Source organism: Schistocerca americana, chromosome 1 (genome assembly GCF_021461395.2).
Source record: "Schistocerca americana isolate TAMUIC-IGC-003095 chromosome 1, iqSchAmer2.1, whole genome shotgun sequence".
Lineage (NCBI taxonomy): Eukaryota > Metazoa > Arthropoda > Insecta > Orthoptera > Acrididae > Schistocerca > Schistocerca americana.
The window spans coordinates 1,029,043,300-1,029,063,628 of NC_060119.1; the positions used below are offsets into that span (position 1 = coordinate 1,029,043,300).

Consider the following 20,329-nt stretch of genomic DNA (forward strand, 5'->3'; position numbering starts at 1 on the left):
AGATCGGTACGAGTCAGGTTCATATGGTGTTTAATGTTTTTATTTTTAAGCCAGAGAAAAATATCAGCTTTTCTGGTGTTTGTACTTGATATTTTCTCTATAACAGTTGAATTATAACTGGCGATGACCGACTTTGAAGCAAGGTATGACAAGAATTGTGAATCACGTCACGAAACTGACAGTGTTAATTGTCGAATGGTTATCACTGCTGTTTTTCTTGCACGTAAATACAAGTTTATTCTCAGAAATAAAACCAGAAGAAGAGTCAGCAAGCAGAATAATTATCTGAGAACTTATCCCTATGAGAACATTAAAACCGCCAGTACCATCACTCATCTTCCAACAGATCAGCTTGGAATGATTATAATTGACCCACGTTTAATGAACCTAATACACTGTTGAACTACCTCCTCCTCTTGAATCATGATTCTTTATACGGGGTATAGTTCATACTGCACCTAGGTCACTTCTTTGAACTAAAAACTCTTAACATATCTGGAACCAACATCATTTAAAATTCTTTACATTGATGAAGCGCTTACCACTGAAGCCTGCATAACTAACACGTTTTTGTTATGTTGGGCATTCATCATTCACGTGAAGCACTTTAAAACGTCAATCTTAAAACTATATATTTGTGTTACAGGTTCCTTGCGATTTCGACGCTTTCCAGGCAACATGAAACCAACTGTTTCTACGGTTCCTACAGCTCCGACACATTTACATATGAATATATGATACCATTAGTGATCTTGCATCTCTCTAAGAATGAAATTACAATGAAATCCAGACCATTAGCTACTTACAGGTGTTGATAAATATCAAGGGTGACAGTTGAAAATGTGTGCCCCGACTGGGACTTGAACCCGAGATCTCCTGCTTACATGGCAGACACACTGACAACCATCGAGGATACAGACGATAGTACGACTGTAGGGATTTATCTTTGGCGCGCTCCCCGTGAGACCCACATTTCCAACTTACTGTCCACAAACTACATTTGGAGTGCCCCTGCCCACTATACTCATTACTCGCCGCAGTCACTCTACTGATTCCCGTAGGAGTCTGAGCAATCTGAGTGCATCCGCACCGCAGATCATTGGCCGGTAAGGCTTGTACATATGAAGATGGTATCTGTTCTTTCATACAAATTCACAACTATACTGCTGCAAGAAAATGCAGCAACAGTACAGCATGTAGGAGCGAGATTCTCACTCTCTAGCTGTAACTCTGCTAGCTGCTCATAAAGAGAACGAATATTATTGGCCACTAGTGACTAGCAGAGGGGGATGCGCAGAACGGCTGAAAATTTGGCTGCCTTCTTACATTATGCGAACAACAGCGTAAATACTGTTTTTTCTGTGTCCTATGTACCACAAACCAGTCAGCTACATATTAGTGATTGCTTTTCCTTTATTTTACATATTATTCCATGCAGGAATTTCCATTTCTCATATGAAATAAAATGTGATCATTTGTCTCTCCCTACTTCTTGAATTATGTTTATGCTAACAATAACTAGACATCGAATGTGTTTACAGGAAAATTTAGTGCACTGCTTTGATAAACATAGTTATTGCAACACTTATCAAGGCTGCTTCTCACATACCGCCCAACTTCCATTGAAATAAACCAATGAAAACACAGAAGAATGACAAACAAGTGCCTTTTATGACTCAACAATGTCTTTTCAAGTATTATACTGTCGTCTTCAGATGAAGTGAATTATTTTTAGAATAATAATTCAATTGAATTGACGGAGATTTAGTACAAACTGCATACACGAGTTCTAAAATAAAAATGTGTATATTTCTGTGTTTCAGGTGATATTCATAGATGATACATATATCAAACAAAAACGATTTACATTCTTAGTAAGTAGTGTGTAGTTGAAAAAGGGCTTAGCACTACCACTGTCTATTTCGAAGGAACACCTTGAAAGCTCATGAAGGCTTAAGTATGCACGAGAAACCATTTTACTTCCAATTTTCTTTCACATTTTGCGAAAATTTGTTGCTTTTTAATTGTAGTTACTTTGATATGGTGCTACATAACTTTAACATCATGATGAGCCTCGAGTTTCAATGCACTTTTAGCACAGATAAAAACATCAGCAGCCACCAAATCCAGCAGATGCTACAGTATATTACTTAGCAACAATGGACATTGCTTAAGTACGTTTCTGTAAATTACAAAGGTACTAAAGATGGAAGTAGCAATTTTACAGTTTATACAAATAACGGGTAACAGGTATTTTCAACAATACTCCTTCATTCATGCAAGACAAAATTTTAAGCTTGCTTCCAAACGTAAATTAATTTAGCAAAATGTTACTTTATATGTTACCTATTGCAAACTTACTATAAGCCATGTCAAGACAAAAATTAAGTTTACTCTACCTGCTTAACATTGTAGCCAGCTTTTGCACTAGTTTCTATAAACATGACATTTAGTTCCTTGGCTTTCCGTTCTCCTTCTTCAGTGGAGACCTGTCGTTTATCTGAGAGATCAGTCTTGTTGCCAACAAGCATAATTATTACGTCACTACCACGTTCTGTCCGAACATCGTCAATCCATTTAGATGTCTGATGAAAGGAATTCGCATCTGCAAATGGAATCAATTAGATGTAATAGTGCTAATGACAACACACTAACAAATATGCCTAATGTGTGGTTTGGATTTTATTTAACTCTCAATACTAAAGAGAAAATTTTCTTCCATTAAAAAAGGCCTTTTCTTCTGCATAATCTTAAAAATTTAAAACATCATATTTTATACTTTTTCCAATGTTCATTTTTAATGCTTTTAAGTATCATTGGTCAGGTAAACTATACATTTACAAACAATTATTTGACAGGTAGTACTCAGCATCCAAATGAACAGTAACTAGAACTGAATAGGTTTCCTTATTAACTCTATACAAAAATGTTACATGAATGAAATTTTCACTCTGCAGCAGGGTGTGAGCTGATATGCAACTTCCTGGCAGATTAAAACTGTGTGCCGAACCAAGGCTTGAATTTGGGACCTTTGCCTTTCGCAGGAAAGTGCTCTACCAACTGAGCTACCCAAGCACATCACATGACCCGTTCATAGGAGAGCTTCTGTGGAGTTTGGAAGGTAGGAGACATTGTACTGGCAGAACTGAAGCTGTGAGGACTGGATAAATTGAAAAATCAGAGGTTGCTGAATGTTTCAAAGGTAACATTAGGCAATGGTTGACTGACACATGAAAAAGAAATACAATAAAAGAGGAATGGGTGGCTTTGATATATGAAAGAAGGCAGCAGAGGATCAAGTAGGCAAAATAAAACAAGATACAGTAGAAATCTGAGTAACTTGTGAGGGACTGAATTTGACAAAGGAGAAAGTACAACAACCCAGAAAATTAAGTAGGGAAAGGGAATACAGGCTTATAAAAATTTGTGAGGAAGTGTAAAACAGCAAAGCAGGAGTGATCCAAAGAAAAACTGGAAGTCTGTGAAAGCGTGCTTGACTAGGGGAAAGATGCCATCCATAGGAATATCAAGGAGACCTGCTGAGTGTGGAGAAGTACATACTCCAACTTTAAGAGCTGAGCTCATAGTAAAGAAAGGAGAGATGAAAGGTAGAAGGAATACACAGAAGCTCTACACAAGAGAAACATTTTACGACCTATTATAGAAAGAATAGAGGAAGAAGATGAGATGGGTGAACACTGTGAGAACAATCCAACAGAGCACAAAGACTTACTCAAAATACAGCTCCTGCATTGAATGACATTTCCTCAAATCCTTGGGAGAACTGGCAATGACAGAACTATTCCACCTAGTGTGCAGAATTTATGAGACAGGAAGTACCCTTAGACTTTAAGAAGAATGTATAAAACGAGGTAGATGTTGACAAGTATGAATGTTAGAGAACTATCACTTTACTAAGTCATAGTTGCCAAATCTAGACAAACTACTTACAGAAGAATAGAAAAAATAGTTGAAGCTGATCTCCGGGAGGATCAGTTTGAGTTCCACTGGAATGTAGGTGCAGATGATGCAATACTGACCCAACAATATATCTTAGATGATGGACTGAAGAAAGGCAAACTTAAAACATCTGTAGATTTAGAGAGCGGTTTTGGCACTCTCGATTGGAATACACTCGCTAAAATTCTGAAGATAGCAGGGATAAGATACAGACAGCAAAAAGTTATCTGCAACTTTAACGGAAACAAGACTGACGTTATAGGAGTCAAAGGACATGAAGGGGAAGCAGAGTTGAGAAAGGAGTGAAATAGGATTGCAGCCTACCTCCGACATTATTCAATCTGTATGTTGAACAAGCAGTAAATGAAACCCAGGAAAAATTAGTAGGGTGAAGTGGGGCGAGCGTAATCACGTTTTGGCATAGTTCAACTTTGACACCAAATTGCCAACTTGTTATTGAAGATATGATTTTGAAATTTCTCATGCTTAAACTTTTAACTTACTGACTTAAAACAATCTACATTTCGTTTTTGAAAAAAGAAATTATATGGTCAATTAATTGTTTTCAAAATTTTGTTTGTGAGGTTACACTTGCCTCATGGTTCGGGGCAAGTGTAACCCCGCATTGTTGTACCCATACAGAGCACTATAAAAGAGACTTGGGGTAAGTGACCTGATTACCCAATTTTTACTGAATTTGAGGATTTTTGAATTATTAAAATATCTTAAATTTTACTCAAGATATGAACTTTTTTGCACACGCCTCTTTGTATATTATGAAATACACAGAAAATGTTAGCTAAACTAAAAAATAAGTGCTAGCCTAAACCATGAAACACTGAAACAGAATCCTTCATAGATGATTGATTTTGTTTTAGGCCAGTAATTTATTAGTTTAAATTCTACCAAAGTAATATTTTTTCTTTGGTAGGCAATTTAACAAAAATAATAAAATATCTAGTATCAAGAGAAAAGAAAAATTCACTTTATAAGTTCACTTTCTATTATTTTTCATGGTAATTGAACTAAAGTTGTTGGCAGTTTGTGTTTAACGCTAAACTGCCCTAATTCAACTTATTATATTCACTCTTAGGCCCTAACTATTATTTAGTCACTGAATGTTGTATGAATCAAATGTAACACCAAATGTCAGGTCTCCCCTGCAACTCAAAGTAGGCTCAGGCAGCACTGAAATGACATCAGAGGATGGAACTTCCTTCTCATCTTTTCTATCAGGCCAGTAGAATGTGGTGCCATGCTTTGTCTTATTTTTGCATCTGATGAAAATCACTTCTGGATCTCCTAAATCACTAATTTTGGTAACTTGGCCAATAAAATGAACTTTCTCACATTTTGTTGCAAAAGCTACCAGAACATAGTTTCCAACTGTAATTTTATCTTTGGCTTCAAAAAAGTTTGCCCCTCTTTCTTCTTCACAGTTTATCATTTCTTTCCTGAGATCGTCCAGTGTTATTATGGTCCCATTTTCTTCATCACCACTTATTAAAGATAGGCCTCCTTCAGTTTCACTTTCTTCACTTGTTGATTCAACTTCCAGTCTTTTTTTCTTGTTACCCACATGAGTAATCAGGGATTTTTCTCCACAACATTCCGAAATGCCATTTCGGATAAAGTAAGAGCACTTTGTTTGGAAGATTTACTTTTCATTACCAAGCCCTTTTTTATGTCGATAATGCTTTTTCATTTTGCTTTCGTCTTATTATTCTTGTTTCCTTTGAAATCTTTTTCTTTATAGATGGCATCTTGAAAAGTGATAACTTCAGCTCCTGGTGCAATCCTTTTCTTCTTTGTTTTACCAGTGGGACTACACTGTCGGACTGTGTCATTTTATAAACTGAAACGTGGTTTAAAAATATAGTAGACTTAAATAAAATATATCTCACACAAACTCAGTAGGCCTACAAATCCAGCACATCAGTTATTCTGGTATCCATATGTACAGGAAGGCCAGTTTAGTTGATCTAGTGTGATAGCAAAAACAAGGTTACGGCTTAAATAAATAAATTTGTTCTGGTAAGTTTGTTTGGGGCAAGTGTAAACCCCCCCCCCCCCCCCCAGTTACTCTTGCCCCAGACTGTTGGTTACACTTGCCCCACATGGGAAAAAGTTGGGGTAAGTGTAACCATGCCTGGCATATCAAGAGCTTTATCAGTAGAGTAAAATGAATCTCATATTTGAAATTGTCATGCAAAAGTTAGTTTGTAACCAAAAAATTGTGCAGTTATCTTTAAAACTGCAAAAATGACAGACCACCAAATTCTGAGCATGTCACTCACTTGCAGAGTGAAAATGTAGACGTCAATTCAAGTCCAAAAATGAATTACCAATTTATGTCAGATTTGACAACTTATGGTTAAATATAACAAAGAAAAGAGTAAATTAATATGTGTGATAGGTCAGACGTAAAAATACAGCTTCTTTAAGGCACCATAAGCCGTGGTTACACTAACCCCATGATTACACTTACCCCACTTCACCCTAAGGAGATTGAAGTCAGGGAGAAGAAATGAAAACAACGAGGTTTGTCAATGTCTTAATACTGTCAGACCTGTTAAAGGACTTGAAAGATCAGGTGAATGAAATGAATAATGCTTTGAACTGAAGGTATGACATGAACAACAAAAGTGAAACAAGGTAAATAGAATGTAGTCAAATTAAGTCAAGTCATGCTGACAGAATTAAATTAGAAAAAGAGATAATATAAGCTGTAAAAATTTTGCTAATTGGGCAGCAAAACAAATGCCGAAGGCCGAAGTAATAAGGATATAAATTGGAGACTGGCAATGGTAAGAAAATCATCTCTGAAAAGATAACTTTGTTAACAGTGAATATAAATTCAAGTGTCACGAAGTCTTTTAAAGGTATCTGTCTTGAATGTAGCCTTGTAGGAAAGTGAAATACCGATGAGAATGTCCTGACGAGAAGGGAACAGAAGCTTTTTTAAAAAACGAGTTCCTACAGATGAATACAGAAAATTAGAGTGATATATACCAAAAACTAATGAATACCTGAAATGAAGTGGGGGAGGGGGGGAGGGCGGTGGGAGGGGGGGGGGGGGGGGGGAGGGGAGCGAGTTTATAGCTATATTTGACAACATGAAGGGATAGTTCAACACAACATTCTAAGGCATCAAGGAATGATCAATTTGGCAATGCAAGCAAGTGTGCGTGGTGGAAATTCTACAGGGAGACCAAAGCTTGACTACAGTAAGCAGGTTTGAATAGATGTAAAATTTTAGAAAGCATTAAGTAAATGGAGCAAAGCAGCAATTGGTATAAAATGCTAAAAATCAAATAACAGTCTTTATAGTATTTTCAGATTTTTATTTGTTAGCAAATGGTTTTGGCCCTTTCCTCAGGCCATCCGGACCATAATAAAACTATGGGGAAAAGCCTGAAGATTGAGGAAAGGGCTGAAATCGGCAGCTGAGGTGTATTTTCCTTTCTTTTCTTGCTGTTTATTTTGTGAGATTGTGGTGGATCTTATACCAGCAGTAGCGGGAAGTTGCATCCCTGGCTGATATAACAGGGCAATATTTTTCTGACCCCAACACACTGCCAGGTGAAAGTAGCATTACCTTTATCCTCTCTTCCCAAAGAAGTTTTTTCTTTTTTTTTTTTGGTGCTCTGGATCCTTCCGTGCCAGCTCCCTGCCAAACCAACTGCGGTGAAGGTCCCTGGAATGCTTCTGCAAGTTCTCTCCATTGTGCTACCAGATAAATGCCACACTTCTCACAAACAGGGGTATATTTTGCTCAACATTTTTGTTATTACTTTTCACCACACAACTAACTATTGCTATGGTAATACCACTCTCTTGAGTACATTCAAACATGCGTACTATAGGATCAGATAAAATCCAGAAAAACAACTGTTGTTGTTGTGGTCTTCAGTCCTGAGACTGGTTTGATGCAGCTCTCCACGCTAATCTATCCTGTGCAAGCTCCTTCATCTCCCAGTACCTACTGCAACCTCCATCCTTCTGAATCTGCTGAGTGTATTCATCTCTTGGTCTCCCTCTACGATTTTTACCCTCCGCGCTGCCCTCCAATGCTAAATTTGTGATCCCTTGATGCCTCAGGACATGTCCTACCAACTGATCCCTTCTTCTAGTCAAGTTGTGCCATGATCTTCTCTTCTCCCCAATCCTATTCAATACCTCCTCATTAGTTACGTGATCTACCCACCTAATCTTCAGCATTCTTCTGTAGCACCACATTTCGAAAGCTATTCTTTTCTTGTCTAAACTATTTATTGTCCACGTTTCACTTCCATACATGGCTACACTCCATACAAATACTTTCAGAAACGACTTCCTGACACTTAAATCTATACTCGATGTTAACAAATTTCTCTTCTTCAGAAACGCTTTCCTTGCCATTGCCAGTCTACATTTTATATCCTCTCTACTTCGACCATCATCAGTTATTTTGCCCCCCAAATAGCAAAACTCCTTTACTACTTTAAGTGTCTCACTTCCTAATCTAATTCCCTCAGCATCATCCGTCTTAATTCGACTACATTCCATGATCCTCATTTGCTTTTGTTGATGTTCATCTTACATCCTCCTTTCAAGACACTGTCCATTCCATTCAACTGCTCTTCCAAGTCCTTTACTGTCCCTGACAGAATTACAATGTCATCGGCAAACCTCAAAGTTTTTATTTTTTCTCCATGGATTTTAATACCTACTCCGAATTTTTCTTTTGTTTCCTTTACTGCTTGCTCAATATACAGATTGAATAACATTGGGGAGAGGCTACAACCCTGTCTCACTCCCTTCCCAACCACTGCTTCCCTTTCATGCCCCTCAACTCTTATAACTGCCATCTGGTTTCTGTACAAATTGTAAAAACAACTATCACTCTTCAATTGTTCATTATGCCCCGTTGGTGTGTCATTTAGTCCATGGCTCTGATTCAGGCACTTGCTGCACCATGGCAAAAATGACTCCCAGATGACCAGTGGTTGTAATATTTCTACTGGTACCCTTCTTGCTGACTCCACCACCGCTCCACATTCACTGCATGCAAGAAAGGAAAGCACACAGTTTCCCTTTCCCACTACATTTATCCTTATTCAATTTACTTATGAGCACGTCTTGTCAACAGCTTTCCAACGGCGTGTTGGGATGTTTACAAATACCCCAAAACATTACATTGCTTAGCAAGCAAATATCTGAAAACATGATCAAGACTGTTTTTATTTGATTTTTGAAGAGATGAGTTGCTGAAGTTATCTAGACACGAAGGGGCTTGTGCAGTGTAAAACTAGCATGGAGACCTGCATCAAACCATTCATTAGGCTGAAGAGAACAGCAACAGTTAAAGGAAATTTTTAAATATAAACTGCTTACGATAGGTGAGGAACATTTTTAAGTCACTTCTTTGCACAGATATACAGATGACAAACTTAGCAGTACTTTATTTCGAGTTTTTTTTACTCAACCCACATTTTTCATTATTCAGAACTGTGACATACGTCAAGCGGTGTATCAGAAGCCCAGAAAACAAATTTTATTCTTACAATTGTCTATTGGTAATACTAATGCAAAAATGTACCTAATTCGATATCACAGTGATAAAAATCAACTCCATAAAACACAAGACATCCATGGCGAGTGGAAAGAAAGTGCTGTCTCACAGTGCCACCACAAGAAATGCAATAGGTGCTTTGAGGTTTGTGCCACACACACGTGGCAAAAAGTAACATGCAGTGGCTAACTTTTGTACTGAAATCAATGCGTAGGAGTTATTGATTGTATCCATGGTAAAGCAACACCGACCTCAGTCATTTCAACATCAAACACTTCAAGTCTGGAAAATAAATGCACTGAGCACCATTATGGCTGCTATTAGGTAGCTATAAACTTTTATAAAAGTTGTTTGTCAGCAAGCTACTAGTTCACAGTCTTATCAGTACTTCTAATTCAAACACAGAGTCCAGAAGAAAAAAAAATAATTTAAAAAGCAATTTTTAATTTTTTTGTTAATATTAAGTTAATCAATGAATGATCAAAAACTCATGCAACATATTTAAAAGATAGTATAATTAAGTGATTGTACTTACTTGTGATATCGTAAACTACCACAGCAACTGTTGAGTCACGTATATATGAAGGAATCAGACTCCGGAACCTTTCTTGTCCTGCAGTATCCCAAAGTTGCAGGCGTACCTAAACATGCAAGTTCCATTAATTTCTAGACTGTAGAATGAAATTGTGGTCATGTGTGCTCAGAGAATGCAGCACTCTTATGAGATTTCTGTAAGGAAGAGGAGTTTGTCCAAAGTTGAACAGATTCCAGTCCAAGATCTTTAGCTTTGTTACATTTTCAGCCTACCACACATAGCCCTAGTGAAGGTTCTGGCTGAGCTTTAAAATTATTTTTGTTTCATGGAAAGGCAAATATATGGTGGCAGCTTCTGGAGAATATGGAATTCAAGGTAAGTTATCAGTAATTTCAAGATCCAATGGAAGCAATATATATCTAGCACACAATTGCCATGGCCAGAGAGATCAATTTTGTTTGCAGCATTGTTGACAACACAGCTTCTTCTAATGTCAGTAGTGTTATAGAGATGAATGAAGCCTGTGCAGCGTTGACTTGGACTACTCTTACCTAATGAGAATTAATTCTGAGAGTGTGTACTAGGGAAAGTAGCTTTGGAGCTCTGTAGTATCATTTATTGACAAACCACAATTTTAGGAAATGTGTGGATTGCCATGGGGAGATGCATGTGAAACCTGGAAAAAACAGCAGCACTGTTGACTTCCCATTCCAATTATATTGCACAAAATATTGCAAAATAATTGCAATCTGGGAAAACGCTTCGTTCGAGCCATGTAAATTACCGATACAGCAGGGTACTATTTTAGAGCTTTGACAAGTTCAAGAATATATGTCAGAAACCACTGATTCAGAAACTGGGTTATCTAAAAACACTGTTTATGATTACTATTGTTTTTGTTGGAAGGTGTGTTATTTGATTGTGACAAATGACAGTCTTGCTGTAGGTGGTGAAAACAAGGTTGTTGAAGTAGACACATTACATGTCACAACTCACAAGCACTTGTTGCTAAGATAACATTTAAGTAAATCATTACATCCACCTTTTGATGTCAGTAACACTGGAAAATAAAATACAAAAATTATACAGCATATGTACATAGAGTCCTGGAACACTTTCAATTATTTATTGCACAAGAACCAAACACTGTACAGATATAATACATGTGTCATTTTGAAGAGAAAACCTGAGAGTTTTTTTCATGTATACTGCCACAGGGTAGTTTGGTAATCTGCTGATAATTGCACACATGGAGAGTTCAGGTGCAGAGCAAGCTTTCTGTGTGTTGGACTTGGACAAAAACAAGTGTGCTACAGCTGTTCAATAGATGTTTAGAACCAAGTACAGTAAGAAGCCACTAATAAGGAATGCCATTTACCACTGGCACAACAAATTCATTACAGCAGATTGCTTGTAACCAGCAAAGAGAAGCGGACATCCCAATGTGAGTAAAATGAATGTGGAATGCGTACGAGAAACATTCATAAGGAGTCCAAAGAAACCGAAATGTCATGCGTCCCATGAGCTCGAAATGGCTCCAATGACTATCTGGAAAGTCGTGCGACAGAAGCTGCCTATCAACCCATTAAAATTGGAGCTAGTGCAGAAGCTCAATGATGACGACAAAGACAAGCATTTTGAGTTTTGTTCACAGTTGCAACAATTAAACGAGGATGGGGATGGCATTTGTGATCACTTAATTTTTAGTGATGAAGCCAGTTTTCACACTAATGGGAAAGTGAACAGGCATAATTGTTGAATCTGGAGTACAAAGCACCCACATGAATGGATTGAATTTGAGCTCGATTCTCCAAAGCTGTTTCATGAAATGGCCTCCCTGATCACCAGATCTCACTCCATGTGACTTTTCTATGGGGACACATTAGAGATCAGGTGTACATACAACCTCTACCACGTGATGTAGCAGAGCTCCGGAAGAATACGGGAAGTGACTGCCACAGTTGACAATGGTATCCTGGGACAGGTATGGCAAGAATTCAATTACCGTATTGACATCTGCCGGGTCACTCACGGTTCGCATATCAAATGTTTGTAAAAAAACTTTCAGATTTTCTCTTCAAAATGCAGTATGTATGACATCTGTACAATGTTTAGTTCTTAAGCAATAAATGAAAGTGTTCCCAAACTTTATGTACACCCTGTATATTGATTGCAATGCATCTTGGAAACTACCGAGTTATCCTTGAGGGGAACAAGAGTGTGGTAGGGAAAGGGGGGTGGGGGTGGGGGGATGGGGAATTACAGAAAGAAATATGTTATAGAAAAATCAGGTAATACATCACTAGTTTCTGTTCCTAAGTTCAAGCACATCAGTACAGATGAGACTTTTTGTCAATTATTTATGCGCTCTTTTTAAGACAGTGTCCCTGATGCAGTGTGCACAGAAATACAACTCGCAGCTCGAGGTTAAAACCATAGGTTGAAATTTTTTAAATATAAAGAACAGTTGGTACAGAGGTTCTGGGAATCTACGACATTTTTGTGTGTGAAAACAGACCATTATGACTATTCCAGACTGGGACTTTACCCTGAAACCTTTACCTTTCACAGCCAAGTTATCTAATTTAGTTACCCAGGCATTACTCACAACCCATACTCATACACATTCACTTCCCCAGTACCATCTCTTCTACATTCTAAACTCATAGAAATTACCCTGCATACCTTGTGACACTAGAGAAACAGCACACATACTAGTGCCAAGTGAAAAGTCATTGTGGATAACTAAGTACTTGGTGTGGCCAAGAGTATTGTTTTAAAGGGATCCAATGAGTCCTGTGCAATCCTCAGTTTCATTTTCCTATTTAAGAAGTAGTTCCTTAACTGCAGCTTTAAGTTTTAAATTAAAAATAAGGAAGGTAAACACAGATCTGTTGCTTTACTTACCGTTCTGTCTTCTAAATACATAGTCTTCGACAGGAAATCAATTCCAATTGTAGCCTATAAAGAAAGAAAAAACAAGTGTAATAAAAATCAGGAAAATACTACATTTAAATTCTGTCCATTTTGTAACTGGCCTCCATGTGTACACATCTGCTAATGTTATAAAGAAATACTGTGTTAACTGAGTTTCCTAAGTTTTTCCAACTATCAGCTCACCTTGCCTGTGTGTGTGTGTGTGTGTGTGTGTGTGTGTGCGCGCGCGCGTGCGTGTGCGTGTGTGCGTGTGTGTGCGCGTGTGCGCGTACTCCATGTAAAATACGTGTTGAAATATTTGCTCACTGTATTTTATAAATTTTATTCTTGGTTGAAGCTGCTGTTCTGTTGACAACCATTGAAAGCTTGACAGTAGGGAAATTGTTTTTGGTAAGATATTTTTAGTTTTTTATATCAGTACCTTTAATATCTGCTTCCCTTGTTCAAGAATATATACTGATCATCTCTGGCTTACTTTCAGTAATTCAATTATTTCTCAAATATGTTTCATAAACATTTATTCCCTTTTACTTTTTCAACCAAAGACATGGATTGGAAATGTATGTATTTTACAACAGTGTTCAACAGATAAGTCTCCCCACAACTTCAAATAATAAACATATTTCAAATTTCTCTCATCTCAACTGAGACTGATTAAACTGAAAATATCGAAATCAAACCCGATGAATTATCACTGTCCAATGTATCTGCACAATAATAAAAATGTTTGCTTTCCACAAAGTATGATTGAAATACAAGTTCAATGTTGTAGATTTCAGTCAAGCTACAGATATTATTCACACACTAATGTGTACGCAAAATTATTAGAAATAAAATATTAAAATTAAACTGAATTATTAGTCTTGCAGACATTACAGTCACATCCATAAACTGAAACAGACAAAACTGATGTACACACGCTTCAGTAGCCCAACGAAGTTTATAGAGTAACCAGAAGGCATTTCAAGATGGGGAAAAAAAACACTGAAGTTCACACATATATTTTGTGAAAATTGCTGCCTAGCGGGCGAAGTATGTAATACTGCACTGAAGTTCAGCAGTCATCAATTCAATGATTTGAACACCACAGTGCTCGAGAACACATGGTATGCTGTTGGCTTGTTACATCCTTTGAACTGACTTATCCAGCTATTGGGGGGAGGCCTAAAGTTTAACACTGATTCTGAACCACAGCGGAACTCAGCATTTTTTGTACCAACAATCATTTGCACAGATGAAGGAGGAGGTAAGTGGCAGATAAAAATCCTAAGATCGACTGGGGATTGAACCTAAGACCTCTCCTCTCATATTCTAGCACACTTTACTACCCCCCCCCCCCCCCACACACACACACACACACACACACCCCACTACCAACATGCACACACAAAAATGAAAGCAACAAACTTAATAGATATTTTGAAACCTCAGGGAGGAGAGAGGGATTCATTGGGGAAGATTCAAAGGGAAGGAATTGCCACAAAGATCCCAGAATTAGAGGGTTCCCAGCCCTGGGATCCTCTCTTCCTGGGGCCTCAGTAACCAATGCCTTAATGCCTTACAGATCTTCCGTCTGTTGCAGAAAGCAAATCAATAAGAATATTCTGCAGTCAAACATTACAATATACCTCAAGGAATGGAAGCACCTTTCAAAGAACCAGCATGGGTTCGGAAAGAAACCACTCTTGTGAAAAGCAGCTTGCTTTACTGATACACAATATTTTGTGAAAAGTCAATGGGCATTGAATGGTAGTTTTATTCTTCAATATTTATGAAAAGCATATGACAGCACCACACTGTCAATTAATAACCAAAATACAGTCAGTCATTTGAGTATCTTTGCAGATATGCGATTTTCCAGCTGCATTTTGACTAACTGAAACCAGATGTGATACTGGGTAGTGGATGTTCAAAAGAAAAAAAGTAGCATTGGGAGCGTTTCTAAGAAACAGAACAGGACCTCTGATGGTCTCTATACGAATAATCAGAACTACAAGACTGTTTGATAACAATGCAATGACCAGAAAATATTGTTGTTTGGCTATTTTAAGAAACTCCAACCAAACTTTGATGAAAGTTTCATTTAGTGCAAGGAATAGCTTGGTAATGTCCCTAACAAACAGAAAGAACCCAATAGTACATAATTATAAAATCAGTAGCGAACATTTGGGTTGTATGTCGTCATTTAAATATTTACGGGTAATAGAAACAATTAGTACAAAAAGGGGATAAGCTTGATTTTACCATCAGGATTACAGAAGGTGAATGGAAGACATTTGCTGGAAAGGTTCCAGAGAAGTGCAAGGGACTCCAGCATCTGGAGTCCTTATCAGTGTGGCAATGGCAGCAGACATCAAATAAATTCAGAAACATGAAGCTAAGAATGAAAGATCGATATGCCCCATACAAAACATGACAGAGGTGCTCAGTGTAAGGTCACAAAAATGAAGTTCAGCACTCATTTCTCCCACTTCAGCAACACCCAGTAATGAGAATCTATTTATTGTATTTTGTTACGTGAAAGAGCAGTGTGATCATGAGAGTCAAATTCAACCAACTGTGCCACCACTGGAAATTATTCAATAACTGAAAAATTAATAGAAATTGCTGATATGTTTACAATATTATGAAAAGGAAAGTTGCTACTCACTACATAGGAGAGATGCTGAGTCGCATATAGTCACAACAAAAAGAACGTCACAAATAAGCTTATGGCCAACTGTTGTCAAAAACAGACTGTACGTGCACGCACACACGCATGACTGCAGTCTATGGCAGCTGAAGACACATTGAACAGCAGCAGCAGCAGTTCAACTGGGTGGGGTAAGGGTAGCAGGGTAGCGGTGGGGGACAGTGACTTGCTGCTGGGGAGCACACAGGGACAAGGTGGAGAGGGGTAGAGCAACTAGGTGCAGTCGGGAGGTTAGATGGAGAGCAGGAAAGAGGTGGGGGTAGCGGATAAGTGGCAAAGTAAAAAGACTGGGTGCATTGGTGGAACAGAGGGCTTTGTAGTGCTGGAATGGGAACAGGGAAGGGGCTGGATGGGTGAGGACAATGACTAACAAAGGATGAGGCCAGGAGGGTTACAGGAATGTAAGATATATTGCAGGGAGAGTTCCCACATGCGCAATTCAGGAAAGCTGGTGTTAGTGGGAAGGATCCAAATGGCACAGGATGTAACGCAGTCATTGAAATGAAGGATGTCGTGTTGGGCAGCGTGCTCAGCAACAGGGTGGTCCACTTGTTTCTTGGCCACAGTTTGTCAGTAGCCATTCGTGAGGACAGACAGCATGTCTGTTGTCATGCCACATACAATGCAGCACATTGGTTGCAGTTTAGCTTGTAGATCACATGACAGGTTTCATAGGCAGCCCTGCCTCTGATAGGATAGGTGATGTTTGTGACCGGACTGGAGTAGATGGTGGGAGGTTGTACGGGACAGGTCTTGCATCTAGGTCTTTTACAGGGATATGAGCCACAAGTTAAGGGGGCGGGAGGAGCGTGGGTGGTTAGGCATGTACGAGTATATTGTGTAGGTTCAGTGGATGGCAGAATATCACTGTGGAAGGGGTGGGAAAGCACTCACTGCTGTATGTTTATGTCCATGCCATCACAAAGTTCATGTCACTTGACACAGATGCATCAATCTTTCCACAATGAATACTGTTGGACATTTTTTCACTTGGCATTCCAATTTCAAGCATCCACAGCACCATTCACTACCTCCAAATGACAAAACGTAAACTCATGTGGAACAGTCAACTACAAGTAAGAAAATGACCCATTAATAAATCCTTAGCAACGGGAATATCAGCATGCAAAATGAAAAATGCTACAAACTTAGGTGCCAAACTAAAACACGGGAGTTTGATTCTTTAAAGAATCAGGGATGGAACTTTACTGATTACGAAAAAAATGTGATTACAGTAGGTCTACAACCTTTAACAGGGCCAAAATCAAAGCATAATAAAATAGACATTTACTTTAGGCTAGTCTATCAGCATTATGTGTGTGGTTTATGGTCACTTTGTAAGAAGAAAACTGCGGTGAAACTTTTGCAGAAAAAGCAACTTCAATAATTTTAAAAGTACTTAGTATCTCTATTGATGCCACAATGAACTGAACAAGTAACAATTTTGGAGGAATTTGTTGAGGAAACGTTGTTGAATACTGCAACTCTGTAATATTATTCAGCATTTTAACACCTGAATTAGGATGCAACAAAGGCATTGCTTATTGCTTGTTAAATGACATCAAGTATTATGATGCTGACCCAGGACCAACTGTTTGACGAACTGCAGAAGTTAATACATTATACCAAGATAGTACATTCTGAGGAGGAGCATGTATCATCACATCTGTTTATTGAGAATCCCCAGGAGACATTACTTACAAAATGCTTGTGGCTTCTAAACAAATGTGTGGTAGCAATATTCGGTTAGACTACATGAATACAACAATGTGCAAACAGCAACACAACTGGTCACGAATTTGACTCGTGTAATAAAAAAAGGCAGGAAAATTTTTAAATATGCCCAATTTCATGCAAATTCTATGAAGAAAAACTTAGGAAAGTCATTCTGATGCCCACATAGAGCATGCATGGACACAGTAATAACAACACCCAAGAATCAGCTCGTACAGAGATATTCCCCAACACACGATTCACAAAACAAATTTAGAAGTAATAGTACTAATCTACCTGTGAAACTGTTACAACAGGGAAAAAAGTTTTTAAAAATTTCATTTTTTGCTGGAACAATACAACCCTTATATTTGCTAATTAAGGTACATTAAGTTTTAAGTATACAGCTGTTTATGTGTATATAAATTTACGAATGTCAGTATTTGATATGTCAGGGATTTATATCTGCTTCTTGCTGGTAAGGTGCTCTGATAATTTTGTGGCTGCTCTGACACACTGTTTTCATACTTTTTCCATCACATTGATGACAAAAACGGCAATTAACAAGAATGGTTTCAAGGGGACCGGAATGTTATTGTTTGATTCATGCAGCCGCCAAATTTTCTGACAATGTTAAATTTACTGATAATACACAAATGGAGCCAAGTTCTAAGGTGTAGTACTTGGATCACAGAATGCATGCTTATTCCGGCCATTAAAAAATGTCAGAGCACTGCACTTCAATGCATTCAAGGCCTAGTTTCCCAGGCACCAAGAATGTGTTTGTAGCTGTTTAACCAGTTTACAGTCTGCTGTCAACAGTCACAAGGTTAGCTTAACAGTTCCAATTATGCACCTACGAATATTTGCTGATTTCTAAGCCACTACATGTTTGACAGCAATGAAGCCCTTGTCTACTCTGTACCACACATCTCAGGTTGCCTCTTTTAAAAGAGCTTTAGTTTTCAACCTATTAAAAAGTTTGCCGAAAGTTCTCACATACAGAAGACACTTCTCTAAGGCTGGATTCACATTGGCACCAACCATTGTAGTCAGACACCATTGGCAGACGTCGCCCAATAACATCGGCTGATAGCATGGTCAGTCCAGGAGGTTAGGCTATGTTAGAATCTCTTTTATGTATGTAGTAGGTTAGATTTTAACCTACTAATGTGGGGTGGATACCACGATGCCTCTGCACTTTGATGCCAGTGCTGCATAGCCGCTTCTGCTAGTTAAAGAGAGACTGAATTCATGTGAATGAGCTTTCTTGTCTTGTAAACAAAATGGTGAGTACTATACACTGTTATCAGAATAAGCAGACAAATTTTACAAATGAGATGATGGGAGAAACGTTCTGTTATATACTTGAGATAATTTGTAGTGATCTGGAAAAGCAAGCTATAAACTTCGTTTTGATTTATTTATGTAAAGTTGTGCAGACTTACGTCAATTAACATTCAATGACTGTCATTTAGCATTCGAGTGAAAGACAAGCATAAATTGTAGCATAAAATACTCTGAAAATCTAAAGCACTTAAAAGTGAAGATACATACTATACACCACATTTCCAAACCACTTCATACTAAATCAGTACCCTACTGGCATAAAACACCAGTAAGAAGTAATAAATTTGTGGACAACTAATGACAACCTATCACAAAAAAGATCCAGTACAGTAGCTATAAGCATGTAAGATACACCCTTTTCATTTGAACAAATTATTTTTGTGGTTATAATCTATGGCTAAAATCTCCAATAAAGATTTTGCCTATTTGAAGTTTCGACTAAACCTGCGATTTCAGTCCACAGATTCTGACCTATATCCTGATTATAATACTTTCATCCTCAGGATACCACAAGCTCAGTCTTTCTTGAACTAATCTTGTCAGTTTCTCACACTCCATATTTTGTGTGCGAGAACGTGGGTCGATTCGACCGAAGACAAACTGATTTTAATTTCACTGATCGTCGTCCGAGGTCTGTACTTTCGGGCGATAAGATCGGCTGTAGTGCGACCGCGGACGTAGTGATTGGATAAGATCGGTCGTCCCCGCCCGCGCGGGCCGTCGGCGAAATCCACTGATATCGGAGCCACTGTGGCCGCAGCCGAAGGCTTCATCCGCCGTCTTCGGCCGATGTCGGTCGTCGGCGGTATCCGCGGATATCAGTGCCACCTCGACTGCGCTCATCGGCCAATGACAGCAGATCTTTTCGAATATACGCCACCACATGCGCGGTCTCAATGCAGCATATCTCGTCGCCTGAACGTAAGGATTTCTGACGAAGATAGGTGAAATTCAAATCAGCTTATTTTTGGATCATAATGCCCAATACGACACTAAAAATGGACTGTTGGAAACTTAAGTGCAGTCAGAGAAGTCTGTGGCGTCCTGGGGGATGAAAAATATAATAGGGATTCAGTGCGGGGTTAATGGACTGAAATCAAAGTTTATTGGAAACAACAAGTTGGCAAAGTCTTTATTGGAAATTTAAGGAACAGATTATAACCTCTAAAAAAATTAGTTAACGTGACAAGTATGGCGTATCTTATGCTTAAAGTTACTGCACGAGATCTTTTTGGGCAGTGATGGGTGGACGTCAGCTGCCTACAATTTATTATTACCGCTTACTGCCGTTTTTACTCCAGTAGAACTGTGATTCTGTCACATGTAGTGGTTTGCAAATTTTATGTACGTACATGTTTCCACTTTTCAGTACTTTAGGTGTTCAGAATATCTTATTCTAAACGTTGTCATTCACACGTAATCCGAATGACAGCCATTGAAGGTTAGTTGGCGTACGTCTGCCCATCATCAAATTCATCAAAGCAGATTTCGAGTACTTGTAGAGGTGTGATTCGAATTCTATTAAACAATCCGATACTCACATTAAAAGATACAGTTCTGGCTCAAGTAAAACTAGAAGTGTCACTTT

General features: G+C 38.3%; 1 protein-coding gene across 2 annotated transcripts in view; it reads right to left on the bottom strand.

The window, feature by feature from the left end:
* LOC124616569 (ras-related protein Rab6) overlaps positions 1-20,329 on the bottom strand; it is a 79,389-nt gene that overhangs the window by 47,277 nt on the left and 11,783 nt on the right. For both annotated transcript variants that reach the window (XM_047144899.1, XM_047144892.1), the window contains exons 3-5: positions 12,957-13,010; positions 10,050-10,155; positions 2,400-2,605 (exon numbers count right to left, since the gene is read on the bottom strand). In XM_047144899.1, coding sequence (XP_047000855.1) covers positions 2,400-2,605; positions 10,050-10,155; positions 12,957-13,010 — 366 coding nt within the window. The remainder of the gene's footprint in view (positions 1-2,399; positions 2,606-10,049; positions 10,156-12,956; positions 13,011-20,329) is intronic.